The 17501-nt window shown below is 38.5% G+C and overlaps 1 protein-coding gene across 5 annotated transcripts in view; it reads right to left on the bottom strand.

The window, feature by feature from the left end:
* bgnb (biglycan b) overlaps window positions 1-16066 on the bottom strand; it is a 51034-nt gene extending 34968 nt beyond the window's left edge. The window contains exons 1-2 of one of the 5 annotated variants that reach the window (XM_015343000.2): window positions 15953-16066; window positions 15203-15280 (exon numbers count right to left, since the gene is read on the bottom strand). Coding sequence is in view for 1 of the 5 variants with exons in the window: in XM_006625612.3 (XP_006625675.2) it covers window positions 15203-15286 (84 nt within the window). In the remaining 4 variants the exon portion in view is untranslated. Of the gene's footprint in view, window positions 1-5796; window positions 5816-14015; window positions 14166-15202; window positions 15302-15558; window positions 15600-15952 lie in introns of those variants that run through there. The other 4 variants (XM_015343009.2, XM_006625612.3, XM_015342993.2 and 1 more) reach the window with 4 other exon arrangements.
* Between the last annotated feature and the right edge of the window lie 1435 nt (window positions 16067-17501).

The following is a 17501-nucleotide window of genomic DNA, read 5'->3' as shown; positions in this document are numbered from 1 at the left end:
CATTTCAGCTGAAACCAGATAATGTTGTCAGCTTTATGTTACAATCTACATGACTAATAAATATTTTTTCAAAGGGAGACTAATACGTCTGTCACATCTGCACATATTTAAACCAACCCCTTCTTCTTTTGGAGTAAATCATGTTTGCTAGCTAATTCCAGACATATGGGCTGCACTAAACCACAAGGCTTACTAATCAAAGAACGATCAGGCTTGTGGGGATAAATAGGCGATTGGCATGCCCTTTAAGATTCCCTCCAAAGCCCTTTTCTGGGACAACTTTGAAAGGAGCTATCCCAGGTTAAACATTCCATTCCATTCTAAAGGCTCTGGTCTCAGCAACTGAGAGGAGAAAACAAGCCACTTAAAGGTGTTATGTCTCAGTTATTCACTGGCTTCCTCTCCATGGTCATTAGTGGGATTCTATAGACGATGAATACTGTTATTCTTCATTTGAGATTAGCACATCTTTCCTGACCACAGCAAACTGCTTATTCTGTGTCCCTGGCCTTCATTTTCCTGGTTATTTTGATCTATCAATGTTAATTCACTACTCTTTCCCTTTTCTATATTTGCATATGGCGTTAAAATGTGTGTTCATACATTACAAAGCTATTAATGCATCATGCAATGTCATTTCAATAAAATACTACAAAGTATGTAGTTATTTCAAAAGCAATAGCTTAACCTTTCAATCTTCCTGCAAAGAAATGTGGGGAATTGTGGTCCTTTTAACCCCATGAGCAAAACACTTACAAACTTACCAACTGTTGCTCATTCCCTAACATGGATTGGCAAAGAAACTTTTCCTAGGTTTTTGCTTCCTTCATTCATTTGATTTGAATTGCCAGCATGAACAGAAAACTCAGCAACCGGCACCAACAGAAAAACAAATCAGGACCAACTAAAGAATAAAATACGAACAAGCAAATGACAGATGAAGTCAGCTTTCCTTTGAACCTGTCTGGAGAGACCTGCATACTGGAAGTTCTCACAGGAAAAGGTGTCTGCTTTGCAGACACACTTTCCTATTCATACTGCAGCTTAATATTATTTTTAATTTTCCAGTCAATGATGTGTAGGTCTACATGGGCAGGGTCAATTGAGATCATTCCTGCAAATACACTGCAGTTAAAGATGATGTCATTCAAAAGCTGCCACCCAAACAGCCAGTCTCCTGTTCTGGGTTAACCACATTTCCTCCAGTACCCAATGAGGTACACTGACTACCTGCATTAACCATTTCAGAGAGAAACACCAAAGGAATCCACAAAGCTTCATCTCTCAACACAAGAGCACGTCTGTCATTATTTGAAAGGTGCAGCTACAATAACAGTGATGGCCATCTGGATGAACTGCATACATAAGAATCATAAATCACATAAATTATGTACTGGGGATTACTCACAAGCTGAGAGGCACCTTTTTCTCAGATTAATGGAAGAAGCAGTTTTTATATCTCATTTTTTTGTCATTCCATTACTTATTCAATTCACATCCTGTTATGAATGTGCATACAGTAGTGTGACTAATTTGTCAGTTTTCCACATTTTTAGTGGATGGACTGACTTTCCTTCTACCAGTAAAACAGCAGGAGAATTGTTTTGGATGAAAAGCACTTGACAATACCCAAGGTATTACTATAATTGATTCAGGCATACATATTTGTTGGGGCTGTGAGTAAAATGGATAAAAGCTTGAAATGAAAGTTAAACGACTCTAGAGCTCAGAAGCAATTCAAAACAAATTTCATGATGCATGGAAAATGGGGAAAAAAGTTTGCCTGAAAATAAATTATACAGGGTGAAGAAAGTGTTACAACATGTCGTGGTCTGTTAAAAGTAAACTCTAAAAGAAGAAACATCATATAAATTATGTATACATACAGTAAACAAATGTAGATATGATAAACATACCCTACGTAAACACTACCTAGTTTTCCAGAAACACCAATTACATGTTCTAACCTCTTCCAAGCACAAGTCACCCATAACTCTACCAATAAAAACAAAATCAAAGAAGCAAAAGATTAAAATAAAGAGTAAAATATGTATTGCTTGTATTAGTTTGAAAAGGTTACACTTATTTCATTCTGGAGCAGGGTAACTTTGCAAACTTTAATCAAGTTTCAGACTTTAGTCAAACCTGTTGTACTTCAATAACTAAATATCAAAAGATAAACCAAATGCAATTTTAAAGCTTAATGTTTTAAGAACGCACTGCCTACTACTCCTTCTAAACAACATGCCCTTTCAGATTGCACCTGTATGTCCAATAGTGTCTAAAGAATAGTTTGCATCCAACAAACCTATCAAAGGCACTGCATTGCATTAAAAACTGTACCTCATGGCAAAATGTTAAATCACATGCTCTGATATACAAAGTGAATGAAACATTCACGAGTGGATGGCTATGGCTTTACATGTGTAAATTGGAATTGATACAGTAGGTGGTAAGAGTTAATATTCTTCATCCCCATAGTTCCTATAGATTGCTAGTTCTTCAAATACACCATAACAGTGAAAGCTGTTTCCTGCAAGACATTCATATACTGTATACATTTAAAGTGGATCAACATGGCAGAAAAAGCAGCAGTGACTACAACAGACAGTACAGTAAATGGCTTATAATATAACCAAGCCATGGTAAAGGAGTATGCATAGTTAATATTCTTTAAAAGTAAAATACAACAATTTGGAAAAAAAAATAACTTGGTTGTGACCCTGCTGTCTGGCAAAAGCCAGCACAGCAATCGGTCCCTTAAAAATAGCTCTCAAATTATACTGTTCTCTGTGACACTGGTTTTGGCCATGTTTAAGTATGCACAGCCGAGCCCAACAGAATTAGACCTCTTCAGTCTGCAAATCCACTGTGAAGGCAAGAAGATTTGAATGGATGGGCACAAGCTCTTTTATGAGTATTAATGTTACTGTATACTTCATGTTGTGGTTAATACAAAAGAAGAAAGGCGATTGATTAAAATATCCCTGAGTAATCATTCCTATCACTGAGACTGACAACACATGACATTTTATTTAAAGCAGCTTTATATAAACAAGTAAAATGCATGTCACGCTGAAGAAGGTTGATGTTGAGCACCTTCAGAAAATAAAATTACATGTATTTGAATGGAAAATGTTTCTCCAAGAAGAAAGAGATTGCACAAGATTTCATAATCAAGACATTTATTGCTGCATAACTGTTTAAAGTTTTGAAATTGCTCTGAATTCCAATCTTATAAAATTATTTTGCAACAGATATCTAATTTATGTAGCATATTAACAATGTGCATAGAATATATTTGCATATTTTGGGTTTTTTATGAATACACAATAATATAGATATGTACACCTCACGAATCAAAAAAGGCATTACTATTTATGTTGGTTTTTAGAAAAAAGAATGAAATCATTTCTGGGTTTTGGTGTCATTTTGAATAATTGATCAGAATGGTCCATGAATTTGATTTGGTTCTTGTGCAACTGTAAATCATCAGTGAGAGCTGAATGGGTGCTTGTAATGAGGGCATTTAACTGGTTGAATGTCAACAAACTGAAAAGAGTGATGAACCATGTTTATGTCTAGACCACCCTGATAGTTGTCAGCAAGCATGATTCAGATGTACACCAGAATTAGCATATCATCTGGTGCAACACACAAATTGTTGGGGAGATCCAAGTATAATTGTCTGGGCAGGAGTGTCTAGTCACTACAGAAATCCACATGGAGGGATTGATTACAACCTGACTGTATGAAACTATATTTAGTAAGCCCTGGAATCTCGCTTTCTGTCCTCCCTGAGGATTCATCCTGACAGGACAATGCATGTCCTCATACTGCTCAATTAACAACTTCTTTGCAAGATAAGAATGTGACAGTTATGTTGTGAATGCCCCTACGCATCAAATTGAATATTTGTAGGATGATCTGTGACAATTTGTGGCATCTAGGGCTCAGAGACCAGTGAACTGGCACTGAAAGGCATAGAACAGAATTCTACAAGACAGTATCTGCAATCTGGTGCAAATTAAATGTTGTTTTCAACAGCAGCCACATACAGTATACTTCTAGTCTGTAACTTGATAATCAGCATAAGGATTTTTTTGGTTATGTTTCTTCAATAAAATGTCAGTAAACCTGTTTTTTTTTTTAATTGTTGCAGTTTCTTTGAATATACAATAGATACATGGGCATTAGCTGCAACTTTGGGGGAAATAATATTGGGGAAACTGCATTATTAAGAGTACAAATTAATGTATATACATGATGACACTTATTGGACAAAATAAAATTAAAGGGTACCAGAAAATGAATAAAAAACTAGCCAAATTTGTTTCAGCGACAGCAGTTTTAAAGTTTACGCCTACATTTCACTCATTTGTGAAGCAGACAGACTGGTTGATCTGTTACTAACGTCTACTGTATTGTGTAGGAGAAAGTCTGCTAAATTTCTCGCTTGAGTAAAAATAAGCGTCCCTGTCAGCCTTTCGGTCCAGTCGTTCTGGTGGCAATCCAAGATGTTAATGCACAGTCGCAGACGACACCACTGCCAGTGGCTGGCCAGGCCTTCCTTTCCATAAACACTCCGCTTCCTCTCAGGAAATAATAAAGGAATTCTCCAACAGCTCAGCCCCCTTTAGAGTTTGCTGTGTCTCACCTGTCTACCATCCAGTGAGAGGTGAGTTGTGAGTTAAGGTTTTGGACAACATGTTGGAAAACTGCTCACTGTTAGCCGCCAATTCTCTCCCTTTAAAATTTAACATTTAAAATAAAAAAAATGAGACAGTCTGCCTGGCTATTGTATTTCAACAGTCCTCACAGCCTTATTTTAAAGCCTACAAGGACAATATTTTCTTTTTAATTGGAAGGTTTCACTGAGGACAATCTCCTTCCTTTTTTAGGAGGAAGCTGTACAGTAGGTTGGAGGTTGGGAAGGAAACAGACTAACTCTGAAAAGCACAAGGAGGCTACAGACAGAACTAACTCTATAATCTTTGTATCTTGCCACTCTCATGGGTTTAAATGCCTTTGATCATGTGAAAAGTGCCAAGCAGGCCATGAGAAATAATAGACTGTACAGACAGAGTCACAGCAGGAGTTCTCATCTGAAAGACATCAGCTTCTCCAACACCACCAGACATTCGCACTTTGTGGGTCATAGTGAAGCACTCAGGTTACTGTTCTACCAACACCCCTTCCAACAAGAGCAACCTTCCTTCCCAAGAATTTAGCCGTCCAAGTATTAACCAGGCTCAGCAATGCTTAAAACATCAAAGATATGAAAAAAAAATCTGAAAACATAACAAAATCACAGTTTTTGCTGATAGGAAACTAGAAAATTGTCACAGCTTGGTACTATCTGGCAACTATCTACATATGTATTTAGCAGGCATATTGTACATCATACAATCACAAGTCTATCTACCAACCAGGAGAAGTCCAGGAGAGAGTTCTGCAGAACTGCATCGCTGTCAGTACATCACGTTGCGTAACAATAACACATGTGTCAAAGTTCCATTTTCAGCCGTGCCAATGGGATTTCATTTTCCACAGAAAGAGTACGGAACAAACGTCCAGTTGTATCCCAACTAGGTACTGTATATTATACATACATACAGTAATATTCTGCCTTACAGGCAATGAGACTTCAGCTTCAATGGACACTCAATTATTCAAAACAAAAAACCTAACATTTAAACCATCATCAGCTGTGCTCCCAATCTGTTGTTGGACATCTCCCCCCCCACCCCATTAATAGGAGTAAGGCAGTTTCTTGGTACATAACCTTTAACCTACTGTATGAGGAAAATGTTTGTCTCATGCAAAAAACGAAACCAGTGGGTCCAAGTGCAGTTTAAATCTGAAAGAAAAGCAATAATTGCATGCTATAAATGAAACTGATGATATTCAAACTGCTTCCTTTTCACACAGATAAATGATTTCCTAGTCAAAAGAGCAATGTGCATAGCAGGACTCTGGAGTTTTAAACAAAGCATCAGTCTGAGAAACAGATGGCTCTGGTACTGCTCCCCGTCCTCCTTCTAAGAGTAGTTGTTTTTCATTTATACTCTGTTTAATTCTTTTAATTAGTGATCCTGTATGTGCTTCCTGCACTTTTTGGATAGTCAGGAATGGTGTAATAATATTTTGTGGACTAATAAGTTATTCCACAAAATTCTCCAAACTGGCTTAGCCACTTCATTCAGAGAACGAGTCTGTACTTTTGTATCACCCAGGGAATAAAAACAAATTTAAAAAAAGATTTCTCACTGGTACTGCCAGAGGACAGGGACTATTATACAGTGCATGGAAGTCTCTCTTTGCCAACTGTCAACATACTATGTAGCAACCTCCTCGAAACTTTTCCTTCATAGCCACAGACTCATTTTATATACATACAGTAGTATATTATACATACTATTTGTAATATATAGTTTTCATGTAGCATGAAATAAAGAAGATGTATAATTTGATAAGAAATAAGCAATGATTTCACTAATGAGCATTAAGACGACCAATTAACTAGCAATTTAGCAGACTGGCTTCCAAATGGGAAAGAAATGTGATTTTTTTTAGAATATTTTAGTATATGGAGAAAAAAGGCTAAAATAATGTTCCAAGGACAATTCATCAACTGTTTCAATTTTTCCCCATACTGGAGGACCTCAATTGTCTCCTTCATGTGCCCGGATTGGTCAAAGCTGCCACCCTAGTTTCTAGGTACTGAGGAATTCAAATATAGACAGTGAGGAGCATATTTGTGGTTGTCTAGCTGGATGCATGGTTTAATTGCTCTTGACATAGCAATGCACAAGGCACACACTATTAGTCAATAGTGTATTTTAATGTTTTCCTTTGATAACCAGAAAAGAACCATTACTATAGCACAGTATTTAGTGAAATAAATGCACCTTTGAGCAAAATTCCCACTAGGAATCCTATTGATGCATTTCAGAAGAGACACACCTGATTACATTTCTCAACACATGTATATTTTAATTCTTAAATCTTTCAAAACTACAGTATGACCTGAAATACTATTTTATAAATCTGACGTGATATAACTCAGATGGAACCTGTCCAAAGGGCATTAATTAACTTTTACACATTACTAGTCACTTGACCTTTAATGGCTAAGAAATAACTCTGTCTGGACCAGTTATGTGTTCAACAACTTTCTGTGTATCATTCCTGGCTCTGGCCTTTGTAAAGCAAAATAAAGTTTGCAGAGCTTGACAAATTACCATGGAGACCGGAATTTCCCATTCAACTCCACGACCCCACGACCTCCCCCAGGGTCATGACCCTAAAGCTGCCTCATACCTGGAAATATACACTGTGGAGGGAAGCTGGAGTCAGGAGGTCAAGGCTTCAGTAAACACCCACTGGGAAGACAGGAGGGGGGCCTCATACAATATTTCACAGTCCTGTTAGAAAACGTGACATCTGAGACCTTTTCAAAATACTTTCTCTGAGCCAAAGTGAAGGACTGCAAGCAGTGAAGAACTCCTTTACACGATTAGCTCAAAGTCACACAGAAAAGACTAGGAAAGACTAAATGTAAATATTTCATGGACATTTTCACAGCTGTCTTAATTATTATGGCAATTTCATCTTCAGCAGCAATCTGTATCAAGCAAATTAAAAGAAACTGTGAGTGACTGGAAGAAGTCTCTCGTTTTTCAGTAAAGTGAATGATCCACAAGTCTAATCTAGCCTTGTCTTTAGAACTCCGAGGAATCATCTTATCTACAGCTTTCCCTGTGAAAAACATGCCTCCTATTTCTGCTCCTGTCACACATGAAGACTATAAAGAGATGCATAATTATACAAAATCCTATAAAGAACTAATGGTAAATGTATTTGTTAAACACAGTACAAAGGCTTGTGAATACCACAAATACTGCATGAAGTTTTGTTAGGCGCAAATATTTTATTAATTCAAGTTTAAAACTAACAATCATTGTCTGCCTGATAGTACTTTCTGATAAAGGATTACTTTTATCATTTTCCTTCTGCTTAAAAATGAAACATCAATGTAATATCCAGTCCAGATTAGCCTCTTTTAAATACAAGAAAATAGACCAAAACATAAAATGCTCAAATCTGTCTAAATCCCAGATGACATGCTCAAGGGTTCACAGCGTTAGTGACAGGTTAAGACTTTTCAGCCTCACAGTACCCATTCAATATTTTCTTTACACAAGTTAATTAGGTCACAGCTAAAGAATTATACTTTATACTTTCTATACTTCTGTCATGGGGATCAAGGCGAAGAGTTCTCTTCATTATTGTATGTACTATAGCTTATAGCTATATTGATACAAGAAATGGGTCTTATGTTAGTAGCAGCTATTTTAGTTTTCAGCTTGTGCCATATGGTACACCATATTAAAAAAAACAATGTTGCAACATTATGAGGTTTTATGCCGACATCACAACAATATACAATATATATACTCACACTTTTTTAGGGATCTTATGAGCTGATAGCAACGCAGTTCTATTAATTTATTCTCTACTGGTTCATTCTAGCAAATCAATGGGAACACGTACCATCAGTATCAAAAGTGTCTAGTATAGGGACTAGTATACCTCAGAATGACCTCTTTTGTTTCTTGACTTAAAGACACTAATTTGCTTTCCAAAAGGGTCTAACATAAACGTCGCAAATGCTAATATACTGGAGGGCAGGTATTTCAAAATGAACTCTGATGCTGTGAGTATCTCTTAGTGTATCCGAACAGAACTCAACCCTGTTTCCTTGAGCATCACAGTGTATGATGGATTTAATTCCAGTGCAGCTCCAGGCCACCAGTGCTGATCTGCTTGCTTGTTTAGACTTGTTTCTTCGATCAGTCCTGCACATCATGAATACTCTGCTTCAGGGGTTCTGTGTCCAAGTGGCTGTTGGCAGTGACCAATGAGGTCATTCTTAAACTAAAAAATTGGTACAGTCTTGACAGCCCATTTGAACTTTTAAGAAGTGTATGTAAAACTAAAAATAGGACCCAACAGAAATCCAATCACTGCCGATTAAGCACTCGGCAAGAAAGCAACCAGCAGACACAGTGGTCCCTTAAACCAGGGCTGTGGACAAATGAATATAGAACATGTATGCTTGGGTGTGCAGAATGGCCTGTTTTAAAACATAAAACATGTTAAAACATGTGAATATCACTGGGGATCTTATAGTTTATGTTAAAGTCTATCACTACAAAAGAATCTATTTTATTCTTACTGTATGAGAAAAAAAATCTGAACAATAATTTTGGTTGACATTAAATAAATACAGGCTATCATTGGAGTATCAGGAGTTTTAATTCTTTAGAAAACAAATGTCCTGTCTATGAAATGGACAAGAAAAAAACAGAGTCTACTGCGGGATGAATTGCTGCTCATGCTAAACTCCAGGGGCCACAAGTTCCCTCCCAGATGCAGGTTATTGTAACACGGAAAGATTAAGATCAAATGCAAACTGTGCCCCGAAGTTTGATGACTCCAGTCCCACCTTCATATACTTTCTACTTCGGAGCTGCTATTTAACCAGGATCGCTGCTACAGCCCCATTGCTGGCGTGGTTGATAGGAAGAGAAATTCATGTACTAATTTAAATTTCTCACATTGCAATCTGCACTGTCAAAAAGCAGAATGATTCTGACAGAGGGAAGACTGATTGGCAAAACCTTGAAGATGAAGGAAAACTAGCTGCAGGGATGCTGACAAACAGTAGGCTGAAGAACCTTCACACTCTACTCAGCATAGATCCTGCTGTAGAAGAACACACCCCACTGTCCGAGAGCCACTGGGAGCTCTCCAATATAATAGACTAGAAGCACCGCCTAACTTTCTGACCCATCTAGAGAGTCCCAGGGACCTCCGAGCTACTAACGATCTAGAGATACAAGCATCTCCAGAATGAAGTCTGAGGCAGCTCCTGACCAACATTGTGACTCATAAGGAGACTCCCAGGGATCACCAGGCTGTTAAGATGTATTGGCTAATTACTGTACTTTCCCCTGCTGTGTGGAACTTTAACATCATCTCTTGCCACATGTCATCAGACGTTCAATCTTCCCTCTAATACACTGTATTACAGCTTGCTCCACCACCCTAAACCAAGATCAAGATGAGATGACAACCCATACAGAGTGCCAACCTTTAATGTATTTACATATGCAGCTGAGACAAGAAAAAACTTTTGCCAGCTTTAAAAGAGCAGTTCTTAGCATCTGTGTTACCCTGTTATATGCTCTTACTGTACATACTGCTTACAGTACTGTATCTTTCATCCTGTTACAGGATACTCCTGCATTTCTGCATAGATGCTTGTTGTACTACAAAGTCCAGAAATAATAAGAGGCTCCATTGAAGGCCACCTATTCTTGTTTTCATTAGGCTGCTTAGTTGATCTAATTCACTGCTGAATTGGAACAATTTAAATTTCTCCATTAACTATTGATAATTTGTGGAGACCTGCAGAACATTCTGGATGAGGGTCTCTAAGGGATGAAGCAGAGGACCTTTGCTTTAGACCAGAGATCAGTAAAGTGGATGGAATTGCACGGGTCTCAGAAACGAATGTTTTGTTAATGGGGTAGAGTGCATCTTGCAAGGCTAACACAAATCCCCTGGTATGATTCACTTCAGTCAGCTTTGAGGTTTTGCATGCAACCTCAACAGAGAATCATGCAGAAAAAAAGACAGAAGAGGAAATTACAAAACAGTACAAACAATATACTGTTCACTACAGCTTGAGTAAGGTACTCTGGGCGATGCAAAAAAATGCATTTCAAAACTGGCCAGCTGATTTTTTTTTGTGGAAGCAGTCTTTGCTTTAGTCTACAGGAGACAAACAGCTTTGAAGGAAATGAACAGTGCACTGGCATTTATCTTCACAACTTATGCACCTCTATTAAAGATTCCTTCCTCCGTTTTTCTCTTTTACTTTTTAAGGTATGCTGCTCCCCAGGCTATCAAACCATAGGGTGGCTCCATCCGTGAATTTCAGTCAAATTACCAGTGTATAGTTATAATTTGGTGACTTGTCCTGAAGCTAGCAATTTGGCATTCCACCCCTGGCCACTTCAGTTGGATGTGGTGTCCACAGAAAAAAAGCAATAAGGAGAAATAATCCGGCCAAGTTTCATTTATAGCCTTGTCTAAGTATTTTCGGGTTTCGTTCCCTCTGAAGTGACTTTTATGCATATGTAGATTTATTTTATTTAAGTCTTTTCAGAAACATACTAGCACAGCACGAACTGTAATTAACTGCTTGAATTCTGAGATTTCAATTGTATCTGCTCTAATTACTGTCCCTACAGCTTCTACAATGTAAAGCGAATTTTTAAGACAAGACAAACTTGTAACTTTGTTACTCCTTGACTGTTGTTGCCTGCTGCATCCCGTCTCCACACACTAGGCATATTCCTAAAATGTACAAATACGCCCACATAAAATGTGTAGGTAAACGTATATTTCGGAATAATTTAGACACAATCACACAACTTAAACATTTCTTTGACATGACAGCAACGAAAGAACAGCACTAAAAGAAGATCCAGCACCCCTTATATTCTGCAAAACGTAATTGGAGTTTTCCGACAGGCAACAGTACAAAGAGTTGATGCAGAAAGCTCAGCACGGCTGTAAAGCACCGCTAGGAGGCAGAAGGTCTCCGGTGCCTCTTTACGCTCCATACGCGTTACAGAAAATGTCTAACGCGCAACCCTCGACCCGTCTTAATTCGTTTACGAAATTACTGATTGAAAATAGAAAACAAAATGCACCTCCCAGTTTTAAATTTGTTGTTCTCTTTCTTGCCTGTGACATTTGACAGGTAAGGAAAGAGCACAAACAAGCAGAGGAGCATGAGAACGCCATAGACAATCCAACATATTTGGTACCTTCAAGATGAACGTAGACTGATAAATGTATGTTTTAAGAGAGACTCATCCACTTTTATGAATATAAAAGTTACAACACTTGATATTTACTGAAATACCGAAATAAAAAGAATAAAAACAAGCGGAAATCCTAGTGTCATCACCGTTTATCATAATTACCCTGGTCTGAAAGTAAAGGTTGGCCCGTTTTGTGCAATAAGAATTGTCAATCATTAATATTTTATGGAAACCTCATAACTATTGACATCTTCCAGAAGACTGAGGAAGAGTAATTCAAAGTCAGCCGTACCTGTACATCATTCCTGCAGTGTCACCAGGTAATGTCTGCCTGTTAGACATAAAGTATCACATACCGTACTGTAGCATGAAATGTAATAGCTATTTCATAAACACCGAATATCTTCTACTGTGTATGTAATACATTTGAATGCCAAGAGCTACAACGTTCGTTGACATCATACGGTATATTATGTTAAATACATCAGACAAAAAAAACTGTTTACAGTCAATTATCAAAAACAACTGCCGATTAAGATTGTATTTCCACGTTATTGCTTTTACGATTCTAAATAAATATCTTTCCAGGTCGCTTATAATCTTTACAAACCGCATCTTAAATTCAAACCATGTTTAACCAACCGCAAAATGGCATTTAATAACCAACATATTCGACCCCTAACCCACATTGCAGCGACAAAGAGCCGCGCCCTCCTCTCCATTCCTTCACTCACTCTCTCCCTCTTAGCAGAACACCTAAACTTTTGCCGTTTACAACGCACTTCAAAGCTAACTCACCCAGAAAGGCATTTTGCAAATGTCTTGTTGATCATACCGGTAAATGTTTTCACAGAGGTCAGATTATGCACCAAAATGAATTGATAACTGTACTTTATCGTGCGGTTTGGAAAGAGCTCATTGGAACTCAAATTCATATTAATCCTACAAGAAAGCCAACAAGATGAGCAAACACCCCCTAAAACGTCGGAGACGGCAGAAACAGGGAAAAAAAACATTACACAAAGTGTACTTTTAAAAAGGCTTTTCTATTAAAACTGAAACGATACCGACATGTATTTAAAGCAGAATACTTAAGATATCCAACAGCAAGGTAAAGAAACTACCCGAGTCGTATATTAAAGTAATTTAGCAAAGAGTTTGAAGATGTGCGGACAACAGCGGGCACAGCTCATCATCTAGACGAGTTCCGAGCCATGAAGAAATTCTCCACATTTACGCGCCGAATGAACTGAACATGTTACCCCCAAAATAAGAGTTACACGACTTAATTTCAATTAATGTTTTTTAAAACCAGTGTGAAACTTTTTTATTGAGGTGTGTGGTTGTTTTTATTCATTTTCACCGCTTTGAATGTTGTTTTTCTTCGTTTTTTTATGTTTATTTGGGCTCCTTTACATTTTAGCAGCTGCTCTCCCTCCTCAAGTACAGTACCAAGCCCATTGACCAATTAAGAATTTCGCCTCAATCATCTTACCTGGCTACATAAACTTGAGATTAATAGTGTTCGCATCTGTCTTTGTGGCTCCAGAAAACTGCTATTTGTAAATAAGTAGATTTTGCCTATTTGACCAATATAACGTTATAGATCCCACTTAACTGTAAGCAAAGCTTCCAATATAGATGCAGTTGTATTATTCGGACCACTAAAGAAGATAAACTTTTTATAAAACAATAACAAATCCATTGTGTTGTGTCAGCATTCTCGACAAGCAAAAGGCAACAGGCGTCAGTCAGCACTCCCGTTTCCGTTACTTCAATCACTTACAGAGCAGGTAAATTAAACCCGAAATTCACCTAAGCACAATTCACGCAGGTTTTTGTGGTTGTGGGAAATTCTGAACTCAGACCCCAGTTCTATAACTCAAAAAGCCACAGCTAATGTTGGTTCGCCTTAAATATAGCCTACAGTTAAGGGTATGGATAAGCATCTTTAGGAAATGAAAACATTAGAAACCACATAGACTACATTTACATTGTCATATACAGTACTGTACAGCAAGCGAAACAGTGTGGGGTTCTTTATGTATTATTTCTCTAACTAGTTCTGAAATAGCATTCATTGATTAAAAAGGAGAGACACAGCTAACCTACCTTTTAAATAAATGAAGAAATCGATTTTCCAAATCTGGACGCCAAACAACTTTTTTTTTTGTTTTAAAATGTTTGGTTCCTTTATTGTCCCGAGATCTGTGATCCCAACCCTGGTGTTGTTGGTCTGTCCGCAGACTAGAAGCAGTGAACTTATTTTACAACCACGGAAATAACCGGAGTCGTGCCCAAACTGCAGAACCAGCCCCCTTTTTTTTGTAAAAGTAAGCCGAGGCAGAGAAAGACGAGAGTGTACAGCTAAGATGTAAGGAGACGACGTGACCCCAGACAAACTTTCAATTGCACACGTGTGTCAAAGTCTATAGAACACCCTGAATTGTGGCTACATATTTGCTAATTATTTCCATATTTACATTAAAGGATTTAGCCGCCCACGCGAATAGCAGTACTGTAGATAATCACGGTTAGTATTGTGGAATAACCCATAGTAAAGTCTGGCAAACCACGATATACTCTGCACAAAAAATGCCTACTAACATACTACCAGGCCTAGAATACTATCCCTGCAAACTACAGGGATACAGTATCGCAATCCCTGTAATATTAGAATCACATTTACCCATGGTAAATGTGGTAAACTGTAAGAGTTTTCACGGTCCAAACGTGTGTTCGTGCAAGGTAACATACAGTAGGATTACTATGCTGAAGTCCAGTCCGAGCCAGTTGCGGCGGAATTATAAACAGTTGTGAATTTTTTTTCTTCCCGTTGTGAGGTTGCTCGGCTGGAGTGAGCTGTTTTACAATAAGAAAGATGTGTATTCCAGTATTACGTAGACTGAAAATTCAGAGGACGTTAGGGTACAGTTCTGGAGGTCTACACTTCGGACCAGCCCACAGACCGATGACTTGCACTGCTGTTATACAGACGTCCAGGCCTTTACCTTTACGATCAATATGTCGTAAAGAAACACACTAAGAAAGGAGACTTTAGGGACAAACTACTACACATTTACATGTAGGTTTATATCGCCACCAGAGTTAGTATGAATTGGTCTGAAAAAGGTGTTAACATTGCCCAAACTAAAATGATGTTCTTTGCCTAGAGAAAGAACAGTACTTAACAAAAAACATTCAAGACTTTTATTTTTAATCACATGAACATTAAAATAAAGCCAGATCTCTAAAAACAAATGTTTTTCACCGGTTTTCTTGAATGTGGTTCCGATTACCTGCGATGCACTGGCGCCGGGCCAGAGTGCATTGAGTTTTCTCGCCCACTGTCTGCCCGGGTTAGGCTCACCGGAACCCTGCATTGGCCAGAGCGGTTATTGAAAATGGATGAGTGTATGGTCCTAATTACCGAAGAACATTACAATTTAAATATCCTTTAAATAACTATCCAGGAAAACATCCGCTCCTGTGGTTACGTTTCAGAAAAAAAACGTCGGAGAAAACTGATGCTCAAGTGCAGGAAACCAAAATTGCAGGATTTGAATTTTTAACAATATTAGTCTGGTATTACTGTTTAAGGTTTAATTTAGGTTTGATTAGCACCCATTCCAAGCATTTTACATTGATAGGCTACCGATTTACTGAAGCGATGAATCGCGTCGCCTAAAAGGTGCAACACCGATCAGCAAATAAGATTTGAATTAACGGTCTTCCAGTTACCAAACCAGACCTCAAGCCACAGCTCCACATAATCGTAATGCCGCGTTCCTTTGAGCTCACAAGGAAGAAACCAAATAAGAAAGCCCTGTAACCAATAAAGTGCACCTGTTCAGGTTGGTTTCCTCTCCCCGATATCACAGTGCATCTTGGCAGTGTTGCATTCCACGAAAACAACTAATGCAAAACAAGATTTCCAGTAATAAGTCAACTTAAAGAACATAGCAAAACGTGGGAACTACTGTTTTTAAACTGCAAAAAGTGCAATTGCAAACGTAAGATAAAATGACCGGCCCAACATTAAAACTCACCAGCAGCCTGACAGGGCGCGGCGCCGTGCACACACCACAGCAATGAAACAAGAAACTGCATCTGTGTTGAGCATCTGCAAAAACTACTGTACAGTATGTATTAGGCAAGGTCCTTATCAGAGCCACTGATGTTCGACGCGCCAGAATTTAGCCTGGTTTCAGTGACGTTAAGCGGGGGGCCGATCCGTCAATGAGATGAACCCCCAGCAATGCTGGTCCCCATTCCTGGCGTTGTGTGGACTAGAGCCACCCGGTGAGGCACAGGAGCACATAGCCACAGTGTCCAGAGGGGAGACTTGAACCTGCAATCTGCAAATCATGTGTCCAAAGTCTTCACGGGCTACGCTTCCCATGGTTTATGTACATGGTGTGTTAAAAACGGATTTTAGATTTATTTGGTATCACTTTAATTAATTGACTATTCATGGCTGACCCAGACACACACGAGTGACTTTGTTGCATAATTTACACTGGTATCTGGTATTACTGTACATCAACTAAACATTAAGCCAGGTGTCTCTAATCTGGTGCCAGATCCCTATCCTATTGCAGTCCTAAACAAAACAAACTTTCTCACTTCTGCTGTATTTTATTTCGTCCTTTTTGTTCATGTGTGCTGTCAAGTTATAATAGCCCCCAGCTTGGAGCTGGAGCTGTGTGGTAACCAGTGTAGTCAAACGCCTTTAATTAGGTTTCACTTTATGTAAGGGCTTTGAAGGGAGCCGGTGAAGAAGAAATTAAACATGATAAGGTCCCATGATTGGGGGATCCTGGGGAGCTTCCAGAAAGCTTTCTGCTGGCCAGTGTTCAGCCCTATACCAGAGACAAGAGAAGTGTTTACCAGTTAAAAATCAATACAAACTGAACAGGTCTAGAGCAAGTGGCTGGCAGCTCTTAAGTCATTCAAAAGCCCATTGTAGCTTATTACTATGTGCAAAATTTTGTAGTCGGACACAATTAATACAGTAATTAGTGATTAGGAAGCAAAGTGACTTGCATCGCTGATGCCACTTGCTTCCTGTGATATGAAACAGGTCATATTAGTAGAGAGTTTGTTCCTAATACTAGCTACAATTCCAGGGTCAGGTGAACAGAATCAGGGTCATTCCAGGGTCTTCTAGGGTCAGGGACAGATTGGAGACCTCAACCATAGTGTAGGCCATTGGTATCTGCTGGTTTTAATTCCAGCTAACCTAGGAGTCTCCAGTGCTATTCAGGACATAAATGATCTGCCTGTTTGTTTAGAGTTTAGTCAGTCTTAAGTGGAAAAAATCCCCTACTTTAAGGACACTGTTTCCAAAAAGGTCACCTAACATTACACTGCCTTTCCTCCAGTTTCTTGCTCTTTTTTCTGACTAAATACCGTAGCTGCTCGATACAGCTGCAGATACAGTACAGGTTTGAATGTCACTGTGATCCCTTTAAATCCACATGTTTTTGAGATCTGAATACAATGCAGGGAATCTGTCTACATCTGTCCCCTGTTTGGTAGTTATGTTTAGAGTATGATAGTGATCCAAATCAAAGTTCCTGTGCTAGAATTAGAAAT

The sequence above is a fragment of the Lepisosteus oculatus genome, chromosome 2, assembly GCF_040954835.1.
Source record: "Lepisosteus oculatus isolate fLepOcu1 chromosome 2, fLepOcu1.hap2, whole genome shotgun sequence".
NCBI lineage: Eukaryota > Metazoa > Chordata > Actinopteri > Semionotiformes > Lepisosteidae > Lepisosteus > Lepisosteus oculatus.
The sequence above is the reverse complement of the archived record's forward strand: the minus strand, read 5'-3'. Positions and strand labels throughout refer to the sequence as shown.